A 22,606-nucleotide genomic window follows, 5' to 3' on the forward strand; every position below is an offset into this window, starting at 1 on the left:
ACTAAATATTAAAAATGTATGTTTTGCCTAACATATCAAAAATTGTATCATTTAAAATACTTTTTATTTTTAAAATATATTTGAACAACACTGTTTAGAAATTTTAGAAGTTAAGCATTTTTTTCATTCCCTTTTATTATTTGCCTATGAAATTATGGTTTCTTTCCAATTTCAATTAAAAACAATTTAATATTTATTAGTGAACTCCATATTTATGGTCATTGTTATATCTATTGTGTATGGTTTTTCTATGGCCTACGGGCAGGAGAAAGGTTGTTATAAAATGAAATGATGTTTTGACAGATTTTTTTAGATAAGTTATTAATTTGAATGTGGGAAAAGTGATACTTGATATTTAGCATTGAAGAAATAGCAATATAATAAATTTTCTTCTCTGTTGGTACTTTAAAACAGTGTCATGGATACAAATATACGATTTGAGGTGGTAAGTAAAGTGGGTCGTAAATAGGCTACTTGCTAATGGTTCATTTCTTTTGTATGCGCGTGATTGAATCGATATTTTCATATAATATATATTTTAACACTTTCAAATGCTTTTTTGTAGTTTGTCTTTTTATTTGACACATTCGTCCTAGTTTAATTCTGATGAATTGTATTTTAGGTGCATAAATGTTGTGAGTTTATTCTTTTACTTATTCCTGTTCGTGCAAAGTCTCCTCATTCATGTCTGATGTTAATTTGAATGGTAATGAGTTGGATCTGGCTGCTTTTTGGAATGGTGTGCCATCCAGTTTATGGAGTAGCCTATACGAGATGAAGTGATAAAAGGAATGGAGCAAGGGCAGAATTAAATGTGGGATAAATGAGAGGACTTTGAGAACAGTCTTCATGTTCACTAAAATATTATTGTTTCTATGTCCTACTTGTGATAATTCAGTTGGGCACTGATACGTTTCTAAGTATATCTACATCTTAAAATAATTTATGGTAAATATCTTGCCTCTTGGCTTTTCTGCAAAGCAAAATAAAATTATGAAAATTACATTTTGCAACACTAGATACGTTCCTGTATTATTTCGAATTACCCGTTTGTAATAATTTCTAATTGCATCAGAGGGTTAACTTGTGATATGCTGCCAAAGGTAAATTTTGTCAAGAGGGTCTTGGTAAATATGTATTGTACGGATTAGCGCCAAAAAAAAATCGTACAAATATGAAATAACTTTCATTATATGCTATCTTACGTCCTCTTTTCAGAACCGCCTGCAGAGATTAAAAATTCCAATTACTTTTGGAGATATCGAATTTTTTAATATTCATTTTTTGGCGATATTTTTAAAAAAAATTTTAAAAATCCGAAAATACCTTTATTCTGTGCTCTTTAACTTCCTCTTTTCATTAAACCCGGCGGAGATCAGAAATTCCAAATACTTTAGGAGATATGGAATTTTTTAATTTTCATGTTGTGCACTGATGCGGCGTCAGCGGGAAGCCTACGATTCACACATCCTTCTGGACATACCCGAATACACACGTTGGCAAGCCTGCTTTTCTTAAAATTAGCAAGAAGTTATTAAAAAATACTTTAAAACACTGTGGATGGTTGGTTATATTAGGTAAGTATAGCTACATTAAAAAAACTGTAAATTCATTTTATGGTTGCTTAGCAAATAACATTTTAATATGTAGCTATCCAGCGCTAGGAAACCGTTTACATGATTTCACAGTATTTTTAATGTAGCTAACATAACCTAATTGACCATTAGTTTTCATGAGTTGCATATTTATTTACAATAAACAAAAAAAAAAAAACCGTAGATGCACGATCGGGCATTTGCCTCTCGTCTGTTGAAAGAAGGCTTGCCAACGTGAGTATTCGGGTATGTCCAGAAGGATGAGTGAATCGTAGGCTTCCTGCGTTCACCATTGTTGCTTGTTTACAAGTATTATTATTTATTTTTTTCGCGACGTAGTTGAGCGACTACATCACGTAAATAGAAAATTACGTGAGTTCCTACTGTTCATCCTTTTTCCCGGTTTGTTAGGTCAGGTCTGCTACATTATAAATACTTTAAAACTAAACAACCATTAAAATTAATTTTTATTATTTTTAATGTCCGTTCAGTTTCAAAGTATTTATACTGTAGCTTACCTGACCTAATCTACCTTTGTGCCGTTTTGTTAGGTCAGGTCAGTTACATTATAAATACTTAAAACTATACAAGTAAAATTAATTGATATTATTTTTAATTTCCGTTTATTTTGAAGTATTTATCATGTAACTAACCTTACCTAATGGAAAATTTCTGTTATTTAGGCATTCACGCACACACGGCAAAATATAAAATGGCGTCTGTTGAATGATTACATAGGGCTTGTATTGCAAAATAAGAACGGCGATATCTCCAAAAGTAATTGGAATTTTTAATCTCCGCAGGCGGTTTTGAAAAGAGGACGTAAAAGAGCATATAATGAAAGTTATTTCATATTTGTACGATTTTTTTTGGCGCTAATCCGTACAATACATATTTACCATAGTGTGTTTTTCACTTTTGACACATTTCCAAAAAGCTCAGTTGTAGAAGGATAATAAATTCCAGGGATAGGTAAATATGTAGTTGAGCAGTATTTGCGAGAGAAAAAAAATGTTAAAAATCTGGTAATACTTTTATTATATGCTCTTTAAATTCCTCTTTTCTTTAAAGCCGGCGGAGATAAAAAATTCCAAATACTTTAGGAGATATCTCCGTTCTTAATTTTGCTATAGAAGATTTGTGTAACCATTCAACCGCCACAATTTTTGTTATTTTGCCGTGTGTTCGTGAATGCCTAATTAATTAAAATGGTCGTTTAGGTGAGGTCAGTTACATTATAAATACTTTGAAAGTAAGGTGACATTAAAAAAAAATGTGAATTAATTTTAATTATTCTTTAGTTTTAAATTATTTATAATGTAACTGACCTGACCAAACCAACTGGGACAAAGGATGGACAGTAGGAACTCACATAATTTTTTTTAAAATTATTACTTGTGCAACAAACCCAAATAACGAATAAAACATTAAAATTTCAAACGTTAAAAAATCACCTAAGTTAGAGGCGGGTACAATTCCTTTGCCATTAGTAGAAAATGATGTAGTCGTTCACCTACATCGCAAAAAATAAAAAAATTCATACTCTTAAATAAGAAACAAAATTGCATTCCGCATGAATGCACAGGTATTGTGATGACATTAAAAAATTAGATATCTCCTAAAGTATTTGGAATTTCTTATCTCCGCCGGGTTTAATGAAAAGAGGAAGTTAAAGAGCATAGAATAAAAGTATTTTCAGAATTTTTAAATTTTATTTAACAAATATCGCCCTACTATGAAAATTAAAAAAATCGATATCTCCTAAAGTATTTGGAATTTCTTATCTCCACCGGCTTTAATGAAAAGAGGAATTTAAAGAGCATATAGGCTATTAAAAGTATTTCCAGTTTTTTAAAATTGTTTTTCGCAAATACCGCTAAACTACATATTTACCCAGGGATATTATGGTGTATAATTAGAAATAATAATAAAAAAATGTAATGTAAAGATAATTAAAATGACCCTAAATAGTTATTGATTAACAGTGGTTTGTAGACTTCTTTTCCATCAATACTTACATTTTCACTGGAGTAAGAAGAGATGAGAGATCAGGTGCATCGAAAGCTTCAGTTTTGCCAGTAGGAAAGTGTCGAGGGTGTTGTTCGTGGTTGACAGCCGGAAGCCTTGCCTTCGGCGCCACTGCAGCAGCAGACGGTGCCTCTGCCGCCGCCGGCCAACTCTTCAGCCTGCATGGTGCCCGCTGCAGACCAGATGGTGAGCGCTGTGTGGCTTCCTTGCCTCCCTTTGTACTGCCTGCCGCCTTCCGGCCACGCGGACTCCGTTTATAGTGGAAGCATTTTGCCACACTGGGACACTTTTTTCTGTTGCAGTCTTCTCGGTAGCATGACTTGCAGGCGTACCATGCGATGCATGAGACATACAACTGTGTTTAGAGATTCGTTTAAATAATTTTATTTCCTGTTAGCAAATTATAACTAATAATATTTTAATCATGTGGAACTCAGAAAAAACCATTCCTTACTCAGTCGATTACTATGTCTTAGAAGAGCTGAGATACACTTGCATGTTGAAAGAACATCAAATCATATGTCCATAAAAGAATGTCCCAATTATATATTTTAATAATGTCTACTGTAAGTGTTGTAGAGTGATAGTTTAAGGTCACAATTAAAGAGTAACCTCAAACAGTTTTAGATGAGCGCATGCACACAAGTATTGCTTTGTTTCCTCGCTTGCAGCACCACCTACACAAAATGTTGACACTTGGGCATAATTAGTAGAGGGTGAACCTCTAAACTTTTGGCAACAGGATAGATCTCCTCCCGTTGGAATCTCTTTTGTACGAGAGTGGTTGAACGTCGAAGTCCCTGACCGTTGGATCGGTCGTAAATGGTCGAGACGACATAGCTCTTTCTCGCTGGCCTCCACGTTCACCTGACATGATGCAATGCTTTTTTTTTTTTCTTGATGCTTTATAAACGATTGTGTCTACGTTCTGCCACTACCTAATGATTTGCCAGAGTTGAGAGACAATTGAAGATGTTATTTCTTCCATTACTCCGGACTTGTTAACCGAAGTGTAGGAAGAATTGGACTTAAGGTTGAATGTGTGCCCCAATAACTAAAGGTGCACATATTGAACCTTTGTAAGAAAAACTAAGCTAATTTTCATTCAATTTGATATATGATTTGTTGTGAATAGTCTAAATTAAACTGTAATAATATATCTATCATTGAATTCTGTATTCTTGGCAAAGTTGTATTTTACTTATATGATAAAATACATGGTTGAAGTAAAATAAAATTTTAATGTTCAAACTGATTAAGTGATTAACTAATTTTATGTATTTCATTAATAAAAACTATTAAGTAACCATGCATAATATTAGTATAGGGCTTCATAAAAGCAAATGAAGTGCCACCTTTTGATTTTTTTTTTAAGTAACGAAATATACAACAAAAAAAAACTAAATGTTTTCATGAGCGAATCTTAAAGCTTTGCAACAGATGCGAAGCTTTGTATCGGACACAAAACTTTGCAACACGATCAAAGCTTCAAATAAAACTACCAATGTAATTGCAAATTTCCTGGCAAAATCAAATTGAATAATGAAATGAGTTTTGATTGGTTCGCTTGTCGCAGTTAGCAGTGTATTTTCTTTGAGTTTTTTTTTTTCCGCCCATTCCCGTCGCTTCGATCCTCTTCAGCCCCTTGTGACTCTGGTGTCAGTGGCACGTGAGGCCTTTGTTGAAGGTTTCTGATAAAGATGTCAACGTGGCTCCATTCCCGGGTCTCGTGGGAACGTGTGTAGTGTCTGGACAGATCCAGTTGGGAATAGGTGGTGGCTCAGTTTGCCCGGTGCCAGCTTTCAGAGAGAGAGCAGCCTTTCACGGGGACCGTCCGGCCAGTGTGGTCCACTGTGCTTCAGTGCTTAGCAAGTCGAGAATCACTGCCAGTTTGGCTCGCGTGTTTAGGCCCTGTGAGCACGCCCCTGTGCTGATGAGACACCACGCTCATCACAACCCCTCCATCCCTCCCCCACCACGATAATTATCATGACAGGAAGTAACGTTATAAAGAATCAGTTCTGTCATATCGCAATGGATGGTTCATTGTTGCGGGATACACACTGGAAAGTGCAGTTTCTTTCATGAGCATACTAACTACTATTAATACTGCGCAGTTGTAATCGCTTACCTGTCACAGCAACTTCATTCGGGAAGCTAGTGGAAATATTTAAAAAATTCGTTCTCTGATTTGGCCAGTAGCTGAAATAACCGCCTGACCACGTACACCATGGTGAGAGATACAAAAGTATGCGAGGGGAAATTAATTATATCCCTTGCTTGAAAGTGTCAGGGCAGTCGTGGTTCGTGGATAAAAAAAAATAATGTTTGAAATGAGAATTTAAACAATTGAACCAAAGTACGTAATTGGTTACAGCAAGTAAATTGATTGAGTTCAACTAGACTGCCTCTGTCTCTGACAGTAGCCCCACGTGGACTAAAGCCATGTCACAGGAATGTCACACCACACACAACACTTTACAGTTAAACCTCGTTTATCAGGATCAACTGGGACCAAAGGCAATCCGGACCATCGAAAATCCGGATAATCCAGGTAACATGGGTAATAAACAAAATAAAATTTCGAAATATGCAAACTTACCGTTTACTGCTTTTAAAAAAAACTAAGTTTTGTAACGAAATTTAATAGGATGAATGTCCTACATTGTTTACAAGTAATTATTAGAGAATATAAAATTAACTTATCACGTCATTTCTTAACAAAGAATTCTTCAAATTTCTTCGTTTACACACAAGTATGGCTTTTGAATGAAGCACGGCCAGGTACATTACCATGTGCTAACTGTCTTTGTTTTGCATAGATTTAATTTTTTCATGTGAACATTAAATAAAATGTCTAAAAATCTGATCCGGATTATCCAGAGATCCGGATCAACAAAAACCGGATAAACAATGTTTTAATGTAATTTTAAAATCATAGTCTGCATGAGCAGTAACAGAAAAAGAAATCATAATATCCTTGGCACTTTCTACGCCGTCCATCAATCTTAAGGAATTATTTCAAGAGACTAAATCACATGAAGTCTGACTGGCGGTGTTGCCAGAAGGCACTGTCCAATAGCGCGGCACACAGTGGACTGGGACCTGGGCTTTGTTACTATCCAGGTGCAGTACGTTGTCAGTGTTGCCAATGGTATATGATAATTTTGTATAAATGAATTATTCTATTTGGTTAAAAAGTTATGTGATGTATTTGGTTTGGTGTGTCAAAATTGGTTATTGTTGGGAGAATCAAAGGGATATGTTGCGAGAATAATTACTTTTAACTCTGTTTACCTTTAGTCACATATGTAACATCATCTTCATCCCCTAACACAGAGTTATTTTCATCCCCTAACACAGAGTTACCCAAAAAAAAATCCCGTTTTGATTAAGGCACCCTAATCATAAGTTTGTTAGATATGTGGGGCACACTGCATGTTCAGGTTATTCAGAAATTTGCTGAGCATAAATTCTAATTTGGCCCCTTGATCATCAGACCTAACACCTTTGGACTTCTTCCGAGTGAGCTACATTAAAAGATCGACAGCTACATCTATGTGATTCGGATTGAGACTGTTTTGTGATGACAACAGTGCATAACGGCTGCTTGCGAACATTTCCACGATGCGCCCCGAAAGTTCGAAAGATTGGTCAACTGCATACTTCACCGCTGCAACGCCTGCACTTTGAGGTTGAAGACGGTGGAGGGGGAATGTACTTTGATACATGGTTGACACTACCAACCCGAGACTGGCGATGAGCCAGATCCTGTTGCCCCGGTGCTGCCATCGTATGTCCTCAGGCACCGGAGTGGTGCCTACATGCATGCAAAATTAAAATATTCACCCACTGTATGGGCCTGTAAAATTACTGGGTTCCATTTCAGGGCGTACGTTCCTCGACAAAACTCACATTTTTGGCCGCTCCCTGCCATCCATTAAATTTACACTTTGTTTAGTAATTTTTGAGCATTCTGTATTTTTGACTGCAATTTTTTTTGCCAATTTTTATATTTTTCTTCTATTTTTGAAATTTTTACTTTTCCTAATAAAAATAAACAAATTTTGTTATTCTGTATTATTCAGTAATGTTTATGTTAAAAATGAATTTGCATAAAGTGTATATATGTGGTATGTTTTTTAAGTAAGTACCTTACTTTTCTTAAAAATTTTATTTTTACATGACAGTCTGTAACCTTGATCTATGTTCCTACATCATTTCCACCAAATTAAGGCACTTATCGCATCGTGCAACCAACTATTGAATCCCATCCTCGTAAAAGTCTGCTGCCCAATTGCTTAGAAAGCACTTCTTGAGACTCTGAAAAAAAAACTCATCAGATGACATAAATAATGGTGTAAAACGTCTGTTTTCTTTTAGTTTTCATGAACTTTCTGCACCAAATCTTCAGTAATGACGGAAGGTCAACCACTGCGTACCTTAATCATGAACATTCGTGCGGACATCTTTATAAACTCTAACCCATTTCTGTGCTGTTTCATCGGTAGTATTGTTTTCTCCATAGTCTTCACTGATCTTTCAACCAAAAAGGAATCACGGTGCACAGCTTGCATGAGTGGAATGCTTAGGTACTATCTTGAGGCCTATCAATAACATTACCACCAAACTAAAATAAAATAAACCCCATTTCAAATAAGATGTACAGCAAAACAATTCAAACTTTTTTTATTTTCTACTAATATTAAAATGGCATCCATTTGGCCGATGTCATATTAGTTTATTCGTTTCTCCTTAAAAAATTTTTGTAGCAGTTTCGTTGTGTTTCCGGAACATTGTGTTAGAATTTTGAGGTTGGTATGTGGTATTAGGAATATGGACTCTGGTTGAGAGATTTATTTCGTAGACTTGTCGTCACTACGCTAATCAAACAGTACCTCACGCCTGGTAGGTAGGCTCTATGCCATGCCAGAAGAAGTCACCCAGGACCTACCTCTCCGATATTTTGGACATAATTAGCTTTGGTGTGAATACGAAAGTGAAAAGGCAAAAGCTTGCGGCAATGTCTGGTGAGAACACGATAGGTTGGCTGTTTGTAAATATTTTTAAGGCACGAATGAGATTTTTTCACTGGTAATGAAGGGCTATAAATAGAGAGTAGGTGAAGCACTAAAATGTAATATTTGAAGCGGATTAAGGAATGCTAATGTCTGAGAGATTAGTGGATTAGAGAAGGATGAAAGTACACGGAAGATTTGCGTCGAAACAATCTACATATTGATAACGATATTTTGGACATAATTAGCTTGGTGTGAATACGGAAGTGAAAAAGGCAAAAGCTTGTGGCAATGTCTGGTGAGAACACGAGAGGTCGGCTGTTTGTAAATATTTTTAAGACACAAATGAAATTTTTCACTAGCAATGAAGGGATATAAATACAGAGTGGGTAAGCACTAAAACGTAATATTTGAAGCGGATTAAGGAATACTAATGTCGGAGAGATTAGTGGATTAGAGCAGGATGAAAGTACACGGAAGATTTGCATCGAAACAATCTACATATTGATAATGATATTTTGGACATAATTAGTGTGGTGTGAATACGGAAGTGAAAAGGCAAAAGCTTTTTAAGACACAAATGAAATTTTTTCACTAGTAATGAAGGGATATAAATACAGAGTAGGTGAAGCACTAAAATGTAATGTTTGAAGCGGATTAAGGAATGTTAATGTCGGAGAGATTAGTGGATTAGAGCAGGATGAAAGTACACGGAAGATTTGCGTCGAAACAGTCTGCATATCGGCAACGTGGAAGCTCACGGCGCTGCGGCGTTGGTAAACCCTGGTGCAACTCCTTCAGCTCATGCATGTTGGAAAGTGCTGCCGGTGTCCACGGGGAGGGGTGCAGTGTGGCGAGGCTGGAAACACAGCCTGCTATACTCGGTGCCGGTGTCCACGCAACCTGCCCGCAGAGCGACGGGGAGGACATCCCGCCGCCCAAGGCGGACTTCTCGGCCCCGCCGCCCTACGAGCTGGCCACCAAGCTGCCCACGTACGACGAGGTGCAGCGAGAGAAGTCCCTGCAGGGCGAGCCGGCCTTCCCCGGCCGCGCCCCGCACGCCCGCGCCCCGCTCGCCTTCCTGGCCATCGACACGGACGCCGGCGACGGGGACGCCGAGTCGGGGCTCCTCGGCACCGACTTCATGTTCTTCACCGCGTTCCTGGGTACGCCCGGGGGTCCTCCCTCCGTCTCGGGTCCCGCTCCGGCGACGGCAAGCATTTCAGAACGTGCCGAAGGCGGACGAGTATTTCTAGTTCCGCATTTAGTTCGGGGTGTCTACAAGTCACGAAAGTCCCGAAAGTAACGAAAAAGTAACAAATTTTGATGCGAGGTCACGAAGTCACTAAAAAGTCACGGAATTCGGTACAAGCTCACAAAATTTTTTTTCTATCGGCGTATTTCCACGTGTATTTGTTGGACACTAAGTGACTGCGTAATTGGCACAGCCATATTTTTTCATTCTCTAGTATGGTTTTGGCCTGCGATAGAAGAGCAAAGTGCTGAATTAAGATACTATGAAACAAAGTGGTGAAATTCAATGCCATGCCAAGCTGATTGTCGTGCTATGTTCGTTTTCGCTGTTTAGTTTTTTTAGGACACAGGCCGTACGGGTCTAGCATTGCCTGACGTGTGAAAAGTCTCGTATTTGTACGAGGATTCAGAGGTTTTCAAACCATAGATGTTACAGTATACTAGGTACGTACAACTTGTTACGATAACGATGCTTTCCTCCTCCGCATCCATATAAGTATAGTAAATACACAATCTTCTCATTAGGATAACATGTCATTTTAAATTTTGGTGGTCATTGGTAGTTTTTAGGCATAATTGTTATGCCTTATGTGTAATTTTTTTGTAAAAGTTTCAATTATTTTAGTCAAAAGTACAAAGTAAAAAAAAAATATATCCGGAAAAAAAAATGGTGCCATTTAGGTCAGTTAAAGTCACTGAAAAGGTCACTAAAAAGTCACTAAAATTGATTTGGTCACTTCTGTAGACACCCTGTAGTTTTTTAACTGTCTTTTTTTGAAGAGTGAAAGAGGATGAAAAGCATGTTTTCAGAATAAATTTTAGGCATGAAACATATTGGTACAGATTCTTTGAAAAGGCTTCTAGGGACTTGCATTTACTCCTTTATGTATTCATTTCTTTGCCAGTATGATGTAATGGTCACTGCTTAAATTTCATACTTAGTTGGTCATTGCATGACAAGAAGACCTTGCGCTGGAAGCACCGGTGAGCTTCGCACTTATCAGCCCGCCTCGTTAACACGGATACACCTCTGATTAGGCGGGGGCCTTTATCCATCATTCTGTGTTTCAGTACATTCTGCAATTCCCAGGGTTGGCTGGTTTAAACACGATTCAAACCATGTGGTTTTTATGTTTTTTAAAAAAAAAATTTTAATAGAAATCTTAATACATATTATTAATAACACACTAATAAAACAAAAGTTTGGTCATTAGTGTTTCTTGTGATGTACAGGAACAAAATATTATATACTAATCAAGATCTTATCAATTAAATTATCTGTATTAGTTGTTTGGTTTTCTTGACTATGGTTTTGATTGAAGTTTACTTAGTTATTTATGTTTGTATTATTATCTTTTTACATGTACACCAATCTCTCACTTAGCATGACTAATGTGTTCCTAAAAATGTTTGTGTTATTCGAAATTGTTTTTTCTGAAGCATTAGTCTCCATAAATAGCAAGGCTAATTTACGTAATGTGTTAAAAAATGTGTAGGGAAATATTCTTTACGTAATATAAGTGCGTAGAATAACACTCAACGATAAATGTGTCACACAATTTATCTTTATAAGCCTACCATCGAATACTTTCTATGACGTGGTTAAGTACTTTATCGTAAGTCTGCTGGTTGACTTGCCCTTCCACTCACGTCACCTACCTTTTCACAAACTTTCCAAACCATCCTTTACTGACAGTGAAACTGATATTACTGACTGGATATTTACATTTTTATTTTTCAGAAATTAAAGATACTTGTTCATGTATCAACACTTGGTTCAAACCAATCCTGTCAGGCCAATGATTAGTTTTTTCGTTGCGACTTTCATTTAACAACCTTTTCCGCGTGAATCATCTGTTCATTTATGCTCCGGTATCTAGTGTCAAATATATTCCCGCTAGTACAACCAACAACAACAGACTTATATAAACGTTTGATTGAGTCCTTATTTCGTACGATTGTGCGCACAGTTGACTTGCTTAAAACTAAAGTGCGACCAACACAAGTGTGGCCTTCATGACATTTCTCATGCCGTAATACTTCTAGTTTTGTCTCAAATACTTGAACACGATGCATTAAGCTCTCACTTGGAAGCCACGATTCCGCTATGATTCCAACTGCAGGTGCTTGCGTACATACAGTTACCGGCAGGCGAATGGGCAGATGTTGCTTGTGTTTGTGCATGCGACTGGCTAGACTGGAGTACATCACGGCCCGGTCTGTGGTCGGATGACAACTATACGGCTCGCCGGCTTACGCGCGGACGTAAAAATATTTGGTCCTTTACACCCAATAGCCGCAGTGCATCTCTCCCCTCCCCCTCTCATATATCTAACTGTAGGCCACGGTACATCTGTTGTTTACCTTATTGAAGCAGATTTCGTGGCGTCATGCCAACTGAAATTTACAAACGTTCTATTCAAGACTAGGCCAGTAAAATTACCATTTTATTAAATGAAGTCGCGCAATTTGAAGACATGCTAAGTGAGGGATTAGTGTATGGTTAAATCTCGTTTATATAAACGAACTGGGACCAAAGGTAATCCAGACAATGTAAAATCCGGATAATCTAAGTAGTATGTGTAGTAAAAAAATAAAATTTTAAATAAGCATAGATACCATTTACTACAATAAAAAAATATGTTTCGTAACAAAATTACAAACATGTAATAAAATAACATTTCACATAATTTTTTAGCAAAGAATTCTTTCTTCTGTTACAAACATGCATGCATGGCATTTGAATAAAGCATTGTCAGGTACATTATCATGTGCTGTCTTTGTTTGCATAGTTGTTGAATACGATTGTCATTTTTATGTGAACGTTAACAAAATGTCTACAAATCAGATCCGGATCGACGATGGCCGGATAAATGAGGTTTCACTGTATGTACTTGGTGAACATTAAAAGAGAGTCAGATTAATTAGCAGTGGAATGACATTTTTGATGTGGTGGGCCGCAGACGGCCAGTGCAGCCGTGCCCTCATGTCTGGTTTCCAGTCGCGTTCCTGTTCAACTGGATCGGGTTCCTGCTGCTGATGTGCTTCTGCCACACGGTCGCGGCGCGCTACGGGGCCCTCTCCGGGTTCGGCCTGTCGCTGGCCAAGTGGACGCTGATCGTGAAGCACTCCACGGACCTCGCCTCGCGCGAGAACAGCTGGCTGTGGTGGCTCATCATGGCCTTCGGTACGTTCTTGTTTCCGTGCGCTCTGCCCCCGGATACACGCCATGAGCATCGGGCACAACTTTTCATTGCAACGAAAATTATCGCAAAATTATATCTGAAACTTTGTAATTTTTAAAGTGTAATTTGGAACGAGATTTTTATGAATGCAATTTCCTGTTGTCTTTGTCAGGAGCATCATCTGATGATGATCAATTTTTATATCTAAGGAGTGGTAATTAAAAGATGCCATCTTGGTTTTTAATTGTTTTTGTCAACATTTTTTGCATATAGAACATAATTTTATGGAATGCCTTGTTATTAATAGTGACGGACTGCTACAAATTGTTTCTCCTGTGAAGTAATAATGGGTGTTTAGCGTTGGAATATTATTATTTTTATTTTAAATGACAACAGTAATACTGTCAACGACACTAATTTATAGTCTTAGAAAAATCAATAAATGGTAAATTCATGGTTGCAACATGACTATAAAACCGGTAAAAGTCTGGAAATTCCAGGAAAAGTGAGGGAAATTGCAACATATTTCTGGAATTGCTTCTTGTGAAATAGAATATACCGCTTTCGTTTATGTTTAGGCACCTCAGATAATTCGGAAACGTTTAATATGACAATTCAGTTTTTGCTTCTTTTTATGAATTCTTTTGTGAATTTTTCCTTCTGTAAAAATGTTTTTAAGGGAAAAAAAGTATTTACTCATCTTAATATATATAAATCCAGTGTCCTGATGTTTGTTTCCAGTGAACTCTTCACCAAGTCAACTGATTTCGATGTTAATTGGCATTTATGTGTAATTTTTTCCAACTTGAGAGATAGGATAGTTTTTATTTTGATTAATGGTCTTAATAATTTATAATTAATAATAAACTGATCATCAATGTTGATTGGTGTTTAAGCCCAGGAAACAGTGGGCACTTCGTCTCCATGACAACGTTGCGTGCTTGAGAGTCGGGAAACCATCTGTGCTATTCGTTTTTTCTTCGGTACATTACAAAGCATTGTATTAAGTTTTTGTCAAAATTAATTAATTTTCATTTTATTTCATTTTTTATAACTGTAAATAAGAGATTTGGTCTCATTTTTTCCCCCATTAATACAACCGTACGAAGCCAGGTCAGGCAGCTAGTGTTTAAATATAAGTTTGATAGCTTTTACTCAATAGTTTCAGGAGAATCAATAGTAATTGTTTGCAAAAATGCGTATTTATATCTCAAACTGCATTTTTCTGCGCAGCTACTCATTTTGTGGGCGTTTATCTTCAATAAATCTGACGTTAAAATTTATTTACAATAATTCTGGAGATAACCGCTTTGATTAATAGAGATAAAGTTATGAATAGTTATTCGAAAATAGCAGAAAAATTTTATTGTTTGTGATAAAATTTGAATTAATAATTTTTGCTGTGTTAAGGATATCAAGACCAAAGTGTTTTCAAGGAGAATATTTTTGCGATTTCTCCAATGTTTGTATAGCCTGGATACGTAGGTAGGGCTTATGTGTTAATATTTCACAAAAGAACTGAAACGGAAAACCAGACCACACATGTTTTAATGCCAGTGGGGAAAACTAATATTATTGGTAATCATTTATGAATTGTAAACTAAACTCTTTTTTTTTTAATAAAAATTTAAAAAAAAAATAAAAAACATCATGGGGATTGTTGACAGAAGTGAAAACTTGAAACTTTGTTTTTAAATGTGTGATATGACATCATTTCTATGTTAAATGTGCGTAAGAAAATGATTTTGGTATTATATCACTAGCATGTCGGTGACACGAACCCATAAGTTTTACCCCTACCAAAATTGCTGAACACGGCTAAAGAAGATTTCACTTCAAAAATTGAGAAAAAATGACATGATGTTCTATGATGTATGACATGACCATAGTCAGCGAACCTGCAAGGGTGTTGGTTTGAAGTGAGTAACTCGTAAAACTAGCTTTCAGAATCCTTGAAACTGGCAACCTCAAGTAAACATGAAATAAGTAATTATAGTTTATATTATTTGTAATTTAAATTACATTATAGACTTGGTTATATGTACTAGTTATTCTGTTATGTGGTTCCTACTTCAGTACTATTAATTTTTCATTTTGACATCAAATTTTAGGTTAGGTTAGCTGAAATAGGTAATACGTAACCAATTTTTCAAATGCAGGTTGGCCACAGACAGGGTAAATTTGGAAAAGTCAGGGATTTTTTTGATGGGTCAGGGAATTTATTTGATATAAGTTTGTTTCAGCATTGTAATGGTTTCTTCAATGGCCATTCATTATAAAAAGGTGAGTTAGATATTTCATTTTCAAATTTGTGTGTGCATATTAATTACCATATTCATCCAATAATTCAAAGAGATTTTTTTTTTTTAATGTGAGTTTAAAAGCATGGTGCGTGGCTTATTCAAAACTTGGCAATCATGCCACTACTTGAGCCCGCCCGGAAAATATAGTTGGTGGTCTGCCGCTCCGAAGAAGACCAGTTTCCGTGCTAACATTTTGAGTTACAACATTCCTTCGACTGTGCACGTTCGCGCAGAGGAAATTTCTCTTCTGCATAATAGGGGAAAAGAAAGGGGTATTGGGGAGGGGGTGTGTTCTGGGTGTCCGAGGTGCTTTATATTTGTTATTGTAAACAACTTGAACTACCACTTCTCCACCAATTTATAAAACTAAGTGTATTTGGGAGTGGTCAGGGTTAGGGAGGGACCTAAGTGCATCTCAGTCCGAAGCCTATACGCCTGGTCATGTTGGGATTAGCCATGCAGGGAGAGGGTCGCATGCATCATGTGCTAATTTGCTTGATGTGGTTCCATAGGTTATTAGTAGTATATCCCTGCTGATTGGTCAGTCCACTACCACCACCACCACGAGAAATTACCGTTTAACAATGTAAACATGTTGCTTTATTCTGTTCACTTGAGTTTATAGAAAAATGTTTCCACACTTCACTTTTTAACTCCCTATTCGCCATCTCACTATAATTATAGAAAAATGACTCAAAACCAATTCTAGCACATGTGATTTTATTTATGTTGACTGAAAATATAAAATTATTAATACTTTTTCACTTTTCATGTCACATACAAATAACACAACAACGGATAATGTTACCAAAGACGCCCATGACGAGTTTGTAAAACGCAGTGATAAACTCTAGAAGGACTCGGGACCGCGATTTTGAACCGCTACTACGACTCGAAAAGATCGATTGTCATAGAATCCACTGCAACTGCTTGTGGTATTTTGATTGCGTGCCATCTATTTTACGTCTCTGGCTATAGTTAATGTATTAGGCCACTAAACAAAAGACAGAACAAAAGACGAAACGTAAATAAACGTGTAGGAAAAATGTATTTTTTATTGTTTGAGGCAGTGAGATTTATTAAACTTAACGAAATATCTGTAATCAAGATCTGACGGAGTTAGATGAATTTTATAATATATACAAATATTACTGTATTTTGTCCTAAAATGTGTAGCAAAATATTACACGGTAAAAACCTACTTAATTACGCCGGGACGTAGATAATCGGTAAAGTAATCATTAAGATAATCGCCGATTACGATTAATCGGAAAGTACCCATAATCGCAGATTACGATTCATCGGTATCCGCATCGGTGCACCACTAGTTATGGTCTTAGAAAAATAAAACTTTATATGATTATTGATCGTACACAAGATATTAATTTTAATGTTGACAAGCGGGATGGCATCAGTCTGGCAGCAGAGTGGTGTGCCGCTTGGTTCGTGCTGCAGTCTGAGCCCCCGAGACCAGACGATGGTCGTCGCTGATTGGCCCGTGCTGTTGCGCAGGGCTGCTGATCTGCGTGAGAGCCATCATCCAGTACCTGAACATCAAGCGCGGGTGGCGCCTGCTGTCCGGCACGGCCCAGGAGCGGCTTCTGTTCTTCTACTGAGCGTCCCACATTCCACTTGGCAGCTCCGGGCGTCGGGAGTCAACATGTTAACTTTTAGTACACTTGATTGCATAGAGAGGAAGATGATGAGCAAGATTCCCCACGTAGGTTTAAGCAGTTACGGTAGTTGAACAGCTGTGATTTACACATATATAAATTTGTAAATTATTTTTTTTTTTTAAGTGATGTGCTGCATCTTAGTTAAGTTGACTGATTATAGCAACTGATGTTAAAAAATGTTTATTGTATAAAAAAAAACCTCTATCACTAGTGTTGGTGTTTGCAGTATGAGATGTGATTTTTAAAAAGCTTCTTCTTCTTTTTTTTAAAAAATCCTTTATTTAGCCTTTTCTGTGTGTCACTGTATATCGCATGGATTTTTATTTCTAATGTTTTTAATCAATGGTGCATACATCTACATGTAACATAATTATTCAAGCTTGATATTTAATAAAGTTTCACGTAGTGTTTGATTTGTTCATTTCTGTTCTACCTTCACGTCCCTTATGATGTAATGTAGGTATTTTCGTGCTAAAAGCTCTAAATTATTCTTATTATTTATTAAGGAATCTTTTATTTTATTTTCCTAATAATCATAATTAAAGATTTTTTTTTATTAAAATTTTTGAAATTTGTTTGCATCACTTGTGTGTTGCTCTGCAGAATTTGAAGGTAAAAATTTTATGTATTTTATGTGAATTGGATAAAAATTTCTTTGCTGTTAGATACTAATGCATACATTTTTGATTCTTTAATTTTGTGCAACTTATACATGGAGACCTGAAAAATTCGCTGCCGCTATAATGCAAACAAAAACGTGAATTTAAGCATTTAAAAATGTTAATTTCTGCATTGAAAACCAGCTGTTTATCATGATTTGGCACATTTGGAAGGAATTATCGTAAATTCTTTAGGTTATGTGTCAATACTAAATATGTATCATAATTAATAAAATAGATTGTATTTACATTATTTTTATGGACACGGTTGTTTTGATTTAGTTGCTTTTTCACCATCTTTGTTTAATCAATGGTGTTGACACATTGGTTGTACCAAATATTGTAGTAGGACAATAATAGGAAACTCGGGCCATTTAACTTGACGAATGCTGGCAACACTGGACTGCAGCGATCCTAGTGGCTCAGCCTAAAGAACTCCCGCGAAATTCAAATCCACGTGTATTACAATGGGCGTTCTCTGCACAGATTATCTCTCGTCATTTGAAAGGTCGTAGGGTTAAGAATTTACACTCCATACATTTGTATGAAAACAGTCTATTGTACTGGTGCTGTGGTACAGAGCTACTGAAATTAATATTACCTCTGGTTAGTTTACGTTTCGCCGAGACTGTTGCAGGTAACCTGCAGATTCTGTTTTGGTGTTTACAGATAACAAAACCATAACTTGTATATGTTTTTGTGTGTCATGTATTATTATGGAATGTCATGTTGCTATGCTAAGCCAATCATAACCTTAACACGCCAAATATATAATATTTCAAGCAGGCAGTAATAAGTGTAACTATTAACAGTCAGGGCAATTATAAGTATATAATCATTTTAAATGTTTAATGGTGATGTCCCTCGACCTATGGCCCCTAATTCCCTGTTGTGAACTGTCATTTGCCGGCGTAGCTCTCGTCGGAGAGGGAGTGGAGTTCAGGCCAACGTGGCCGGGAAAATAAGGGACCAGGAGGGAACTTTGCATATGTGGAAGGAACGGTAGATGGTAACAAGGATAATATGATGCTGTCCGTTTTCACGAGCTCCTTTTATTCCGTGAAGAATCCTGTCGCAGCCTGGCCAGCACGCCGCGAAACGAGCGTCGTCCTCTGCCGCGACCCGGACTCCCGGAAACAAACACTTGGAGAAAAAATGAGAACCGGCGTAACAGCGAATGCAGTCCCGTAGCGAATCGTACCGGTTACGAAAAGTTCAGTGGTGCTTCGTAGCACGTACGCGACTCGTGACGTATGCGTAGACGACTCTATAACGATACATACAGATTAAGTACCTACGTGGGTAGGTCCAGACGTGCACTGCGTGCGTCTCGAGCGGAGTGGATGGGGAAGGTACGAAGACGCGATCTTGTTACTGAGGTTTATCGCGAGGAATCCTGTCACAGCCTGGACGACCACGTGGGTAGACGAACGTTTCATCCACGCTGCGACCCGGACCCCGTGCTACTTCTCGCTGAGCGGAACGAAGCAGGTCCGCGCGCCGCTACGCGCGGGCTGTGGTGGTGGGGAAGAGGAAGCGGGCCGGCGGGGAAGACGTGAATCGCGCGGCGGGCCAGGCTTGCCGATCTACAAAATAATGACACAGCATAAGTACTTAAAAATATATACAGAACTCTCTAAATGCAAAGTATTAAAAAGAAAGTGGACATTATAAATTATTAACAAAAGCCGTAGACACTCGTGAATATTTACAATGGAACATAGAGAATAAATATAGGATATTAGAAATTTACAAGAGACAAGATCGCCTTTGGACGTTCCAGGGCGCAAAGCGGGTGCGTCCCTGTTTGTAGACACTGCACTTAGGTTGCACTAGTAATGCAAGAGAGGACATTGACGAGGCATAACGGCCTGAAGGAGCCGAGGAGACACTTGGGTCGACGTCAAAGGTATGGTACATTTGTACGTTAAGCAGTTTTATTATGTTACTGGTACGAGTTCTCGGCGTTCATATTTTCGTTGCAACGAGGATACAATAAAATTTTTATATTCCTTTTTATTACCAATAATTACCGTGGAATATAAAATGGTTACTGTATGTACATCGAAACAATACCTATGTAGTTAAAATTACGGGTGTATATTTATTAGTAAATAGACGTGTATAGCTGATTTATGAACAGTAATGGGCAAAAATCTTCACTTCCGAATGTTTAAAATTTGCACCGAAAATTATTTTATAAAGCTTATTATGCTGGCTTTGGCATTTTAATTCCAGTATTACATATTTTATGTATGTTTGTAGATAAATTGTGATGCAAAGATTAGGTTACATAATCGAAAATATAAAAAAACCGACTTTTTCCCCGATTCTCGATTAATTTCACAGAATCGATTTTCCCCAACCCTACCTGTAGTAAATAAAAAATTAAAGTTATAGAAACAAAACGGAAGTCAAATTCGCCCCTTCAGGAAACGTAGATGCATAGCAAATTGTTTCGGTACCATAGAGCTTATAACTGAGGATTGCCGTCAGAAACTCCGGACCTCCGTTGTAACTAGTCGGTAATATTATTGTATATATATAATAAAATTTTAAAACAATACATTCGTGACAAAAATTATAAAATATTGTTATATATACTTTCAAAGAAGTTAAATAAATTTGTTAACAAAGCAATACGTGTATTTTCATTTACTTCACATCTTTATATAAAAATATTTGTTCTTAGTATGGAATGATATTAAAATATGCGGGCACAGTGTGTATCTAAATAAATGATTTTATACTACAACTGTAGTACGATAGAACTCGCTAGAGAGCATTGCAAACAAGGACATACAAGTGTTGCCAACAAAAGTGGGAATGTTTTGTATATCGTTTGTGAGATTGTTTCTTAACACGAATTTGAATAGTTTCATTTGTAAATTGTGGTTTTTATATTCTTAAAATTTTTTAAAGAAACATGCGAAGAGAAAACAGTATGCAATAATAAGTGTCTATAGGTAACACTTTTTTAAGTTGGAAATGTGAAAGTTATAATGTTTAACTGCTGTGAATGAAAGATCCACATTAAAATTATGTTGTGTAGGTTTTAATCTTGTTAAAATTAGTTATTTTAAATGGCAACGAAACAAAATAGGAAAATTAATGAGATGTTCAAAAAAATCTAATATTGCCATCACCCGCGGTCTTGTGATCGAGACCCGGGGCGGTCCTAGTGGTTTTAGTGGCTCTTAATGAAATCTCTGGCGGGCGCCAGGTTAATTTGAGTATTAACCGAGGTGGTCGTGGGTTTTTGCCCCTGCGTGTTCCACTAGGATCGGCGGCTGTTGATGGTGGAAGGGAGTCCCTGCTTTTCTAATGCACTGGCCCTAAACAGTGTAGAGGACTGTTTCCTAACTGTTCAGGGGGCGTCTATGAAATAAAGAAAACGTTATTTAGGTGCTGGTTTTTAATCCCGCATCTCACAAAGTGTGGATGGGCACAAGTTATACAATTACACTTGACAAATACGCTGACACAACACACACTCGCACTGATTAATTAATTACGTGTTACGTTGCGGCACTTGCAAATAAGATCCCTACATGGGTTTGGGGGTCGTCGAAGAGTTCGAGTGGGTTAACGGCCACTCCCGTGATAAACTGGAACTAGCTTCGTGCCCGGGCTCACCTGTGTGAGTCGTGGACCCACGAAGATAATATTAAGAGAAAAGTCTTTAAGTTGTAGTCGGCAGGCGTCTGCTCGACGAATTATATTAAGTTATGTTCGCGGGAGTCGGCTCGGACCGTTAGGTGACTGCGTCGCGAACCGTTGTTGCGCGACGAGCAAAAATTAACACGGCCGGGTTAGGCCCTGCACCAGAAAAGGGCACGGGGGCACGCGGGGAGAAGAAAAAGAGGTTTTAATGAATTATAATATTTACCAGTATGAAGAAATCAGGAGCACAACAGTTGAAGTCTCCCTGCGGGACATTTGTCCGCCCCGGCCCGTGAGTAAAACTCTACTGCCGCTTTGTGCCGGCTTGAGGGGGGGGGGGGGGGGGGGGGGGAGGCAGCATCATGACGCGCCGAACTTACTAATGTGCCGTTATTCCAAATTTATAATTATAATTAGACATTATTATTTCTAGAACCCTCGTAACTTAATGACATCTGTCTGAATAAATTGGCGGAAGGCCTATAATAATAATACATCATAAAATTGAGATTAATAATATTTGAAAATAGAAAGTCAAGCTGGAGACTGTCTGTCACTTGTTGACTACTCCAGTGGCTATTTGCAGGTGAAAACGGGGAGGTTAATTAGGTTGATTTATGCTGTTGTTAATTATTGGCGGAAGGCCGCAAGGGATGTTCCGAACGTTTATTAACTGCGGTTTCCCACTGGGAAAACCGCTGCACCCCTACGACGCACTTTCACTATTAAGGGTTGTTTTGATAATTAAAAATCACTTAATTACACCCCGTAATTAATGCAGCATAAAAGCTGTTTGGTGGAGTTGGCATATGGGCATAATCTATTTAAACACTTACCGACGTCGATGGCTCGCTTGAGTCACGTGACCTGGACTAGGGTTGCGTTCCGTTATCGGTGTTTAATACTGGCGGGTAGAGGCCGGGATTTATGGCCTTCGGACGGACGACGACAATATTAAACATTCAGAATTGGTTAAATGTGCTCAGATTTCAAGACTCTACATGAAACTAAATTTTAGTTTCTGGGAAGAGAGCTATAAAACCTAAGGTGCTTACAGAAATGTTATTAAAGTTTTAAGGGTAATTCTGTCGCAGAGTAACTTTACTTAAAAAAGAAGAAGATAAATTCAATTATTCATTCTCACAATGTCGTTCATGTTTTCCAATCATTCTCTATAAGGGTATACCTAGTGATTCTACTATAAACAACAACAAACACCACTGTT

The 22,606-nt window shown here is 37.4% G+C and overlaps 1 protein-coding gene across 1 annotated transcript; it reads left to right on the forward strand.

Moving 5' to 3' along the window:
* The first annotated feature begins 220 nt into the window (after window positions 1–220).
* LOC134540536 (NEDD4 family-interacting protein 1-like) lies at window positions 221–17,472 on the forward strand. The gene is made up of 5 exons (XM_063383342.1): window positions 221–445; window positions 3,711–3,809; window positions 9,555–9,807; window positions 12,897–13,082; window positions 16,896–17,472. The coding sequence occupies exons 1-5, from the start codon at window positions 419–421 to the stop codon at window positions 16,997–16,999; spliced, it is 669 nt and encodes a 222-aa protein (XP_063239412.1). The 5' UTR covers window positions 221–418; the 3' UTR covers window positions 17,000–17,472.
* Window positions 17,473–22,606: the final 5,134 nt, after the last annotated feature.

The sequence above is a fragment of the Bacillus rossius genome, chromosome 17 (assembly GCF_032445375.1).
Source record: "Bacillus rossius redtenbacheri isolate Brsri chromosome 17, Brsri_v3, whole genome shotgun sequence".
In the NCBI taxonomy this organism is placed as follows: Eukaryota; Metazoa; Arthropoda; class Insecta; order Phasmatodea; family Bacillidae; genus Bacillus; species Bacillus rossius.

Bases quoted from the DNA above. Each gene is read 5' to 3' on its own strand.
- LOC134540536 (XM_063383342.1), top strand. From the start codon at position 419: ATGGATACAAATATACGATTTGAGGTG. The intron at 3,810-9,554 runs GTGAGCGCTGTG...ACCTGCCCGCAG, and splicing joins TGCCCGCTGCAGACCAGATG to AGCGACGGGGAGGACATCCC. The intron at 9,808-12,896 runs GTACGCCCGGGG...TCTGGTTTCCAG, and splicing joins GTTCTTCACCGCGTTCCTGG to TCGCGTTCCTGTTCAACTGG.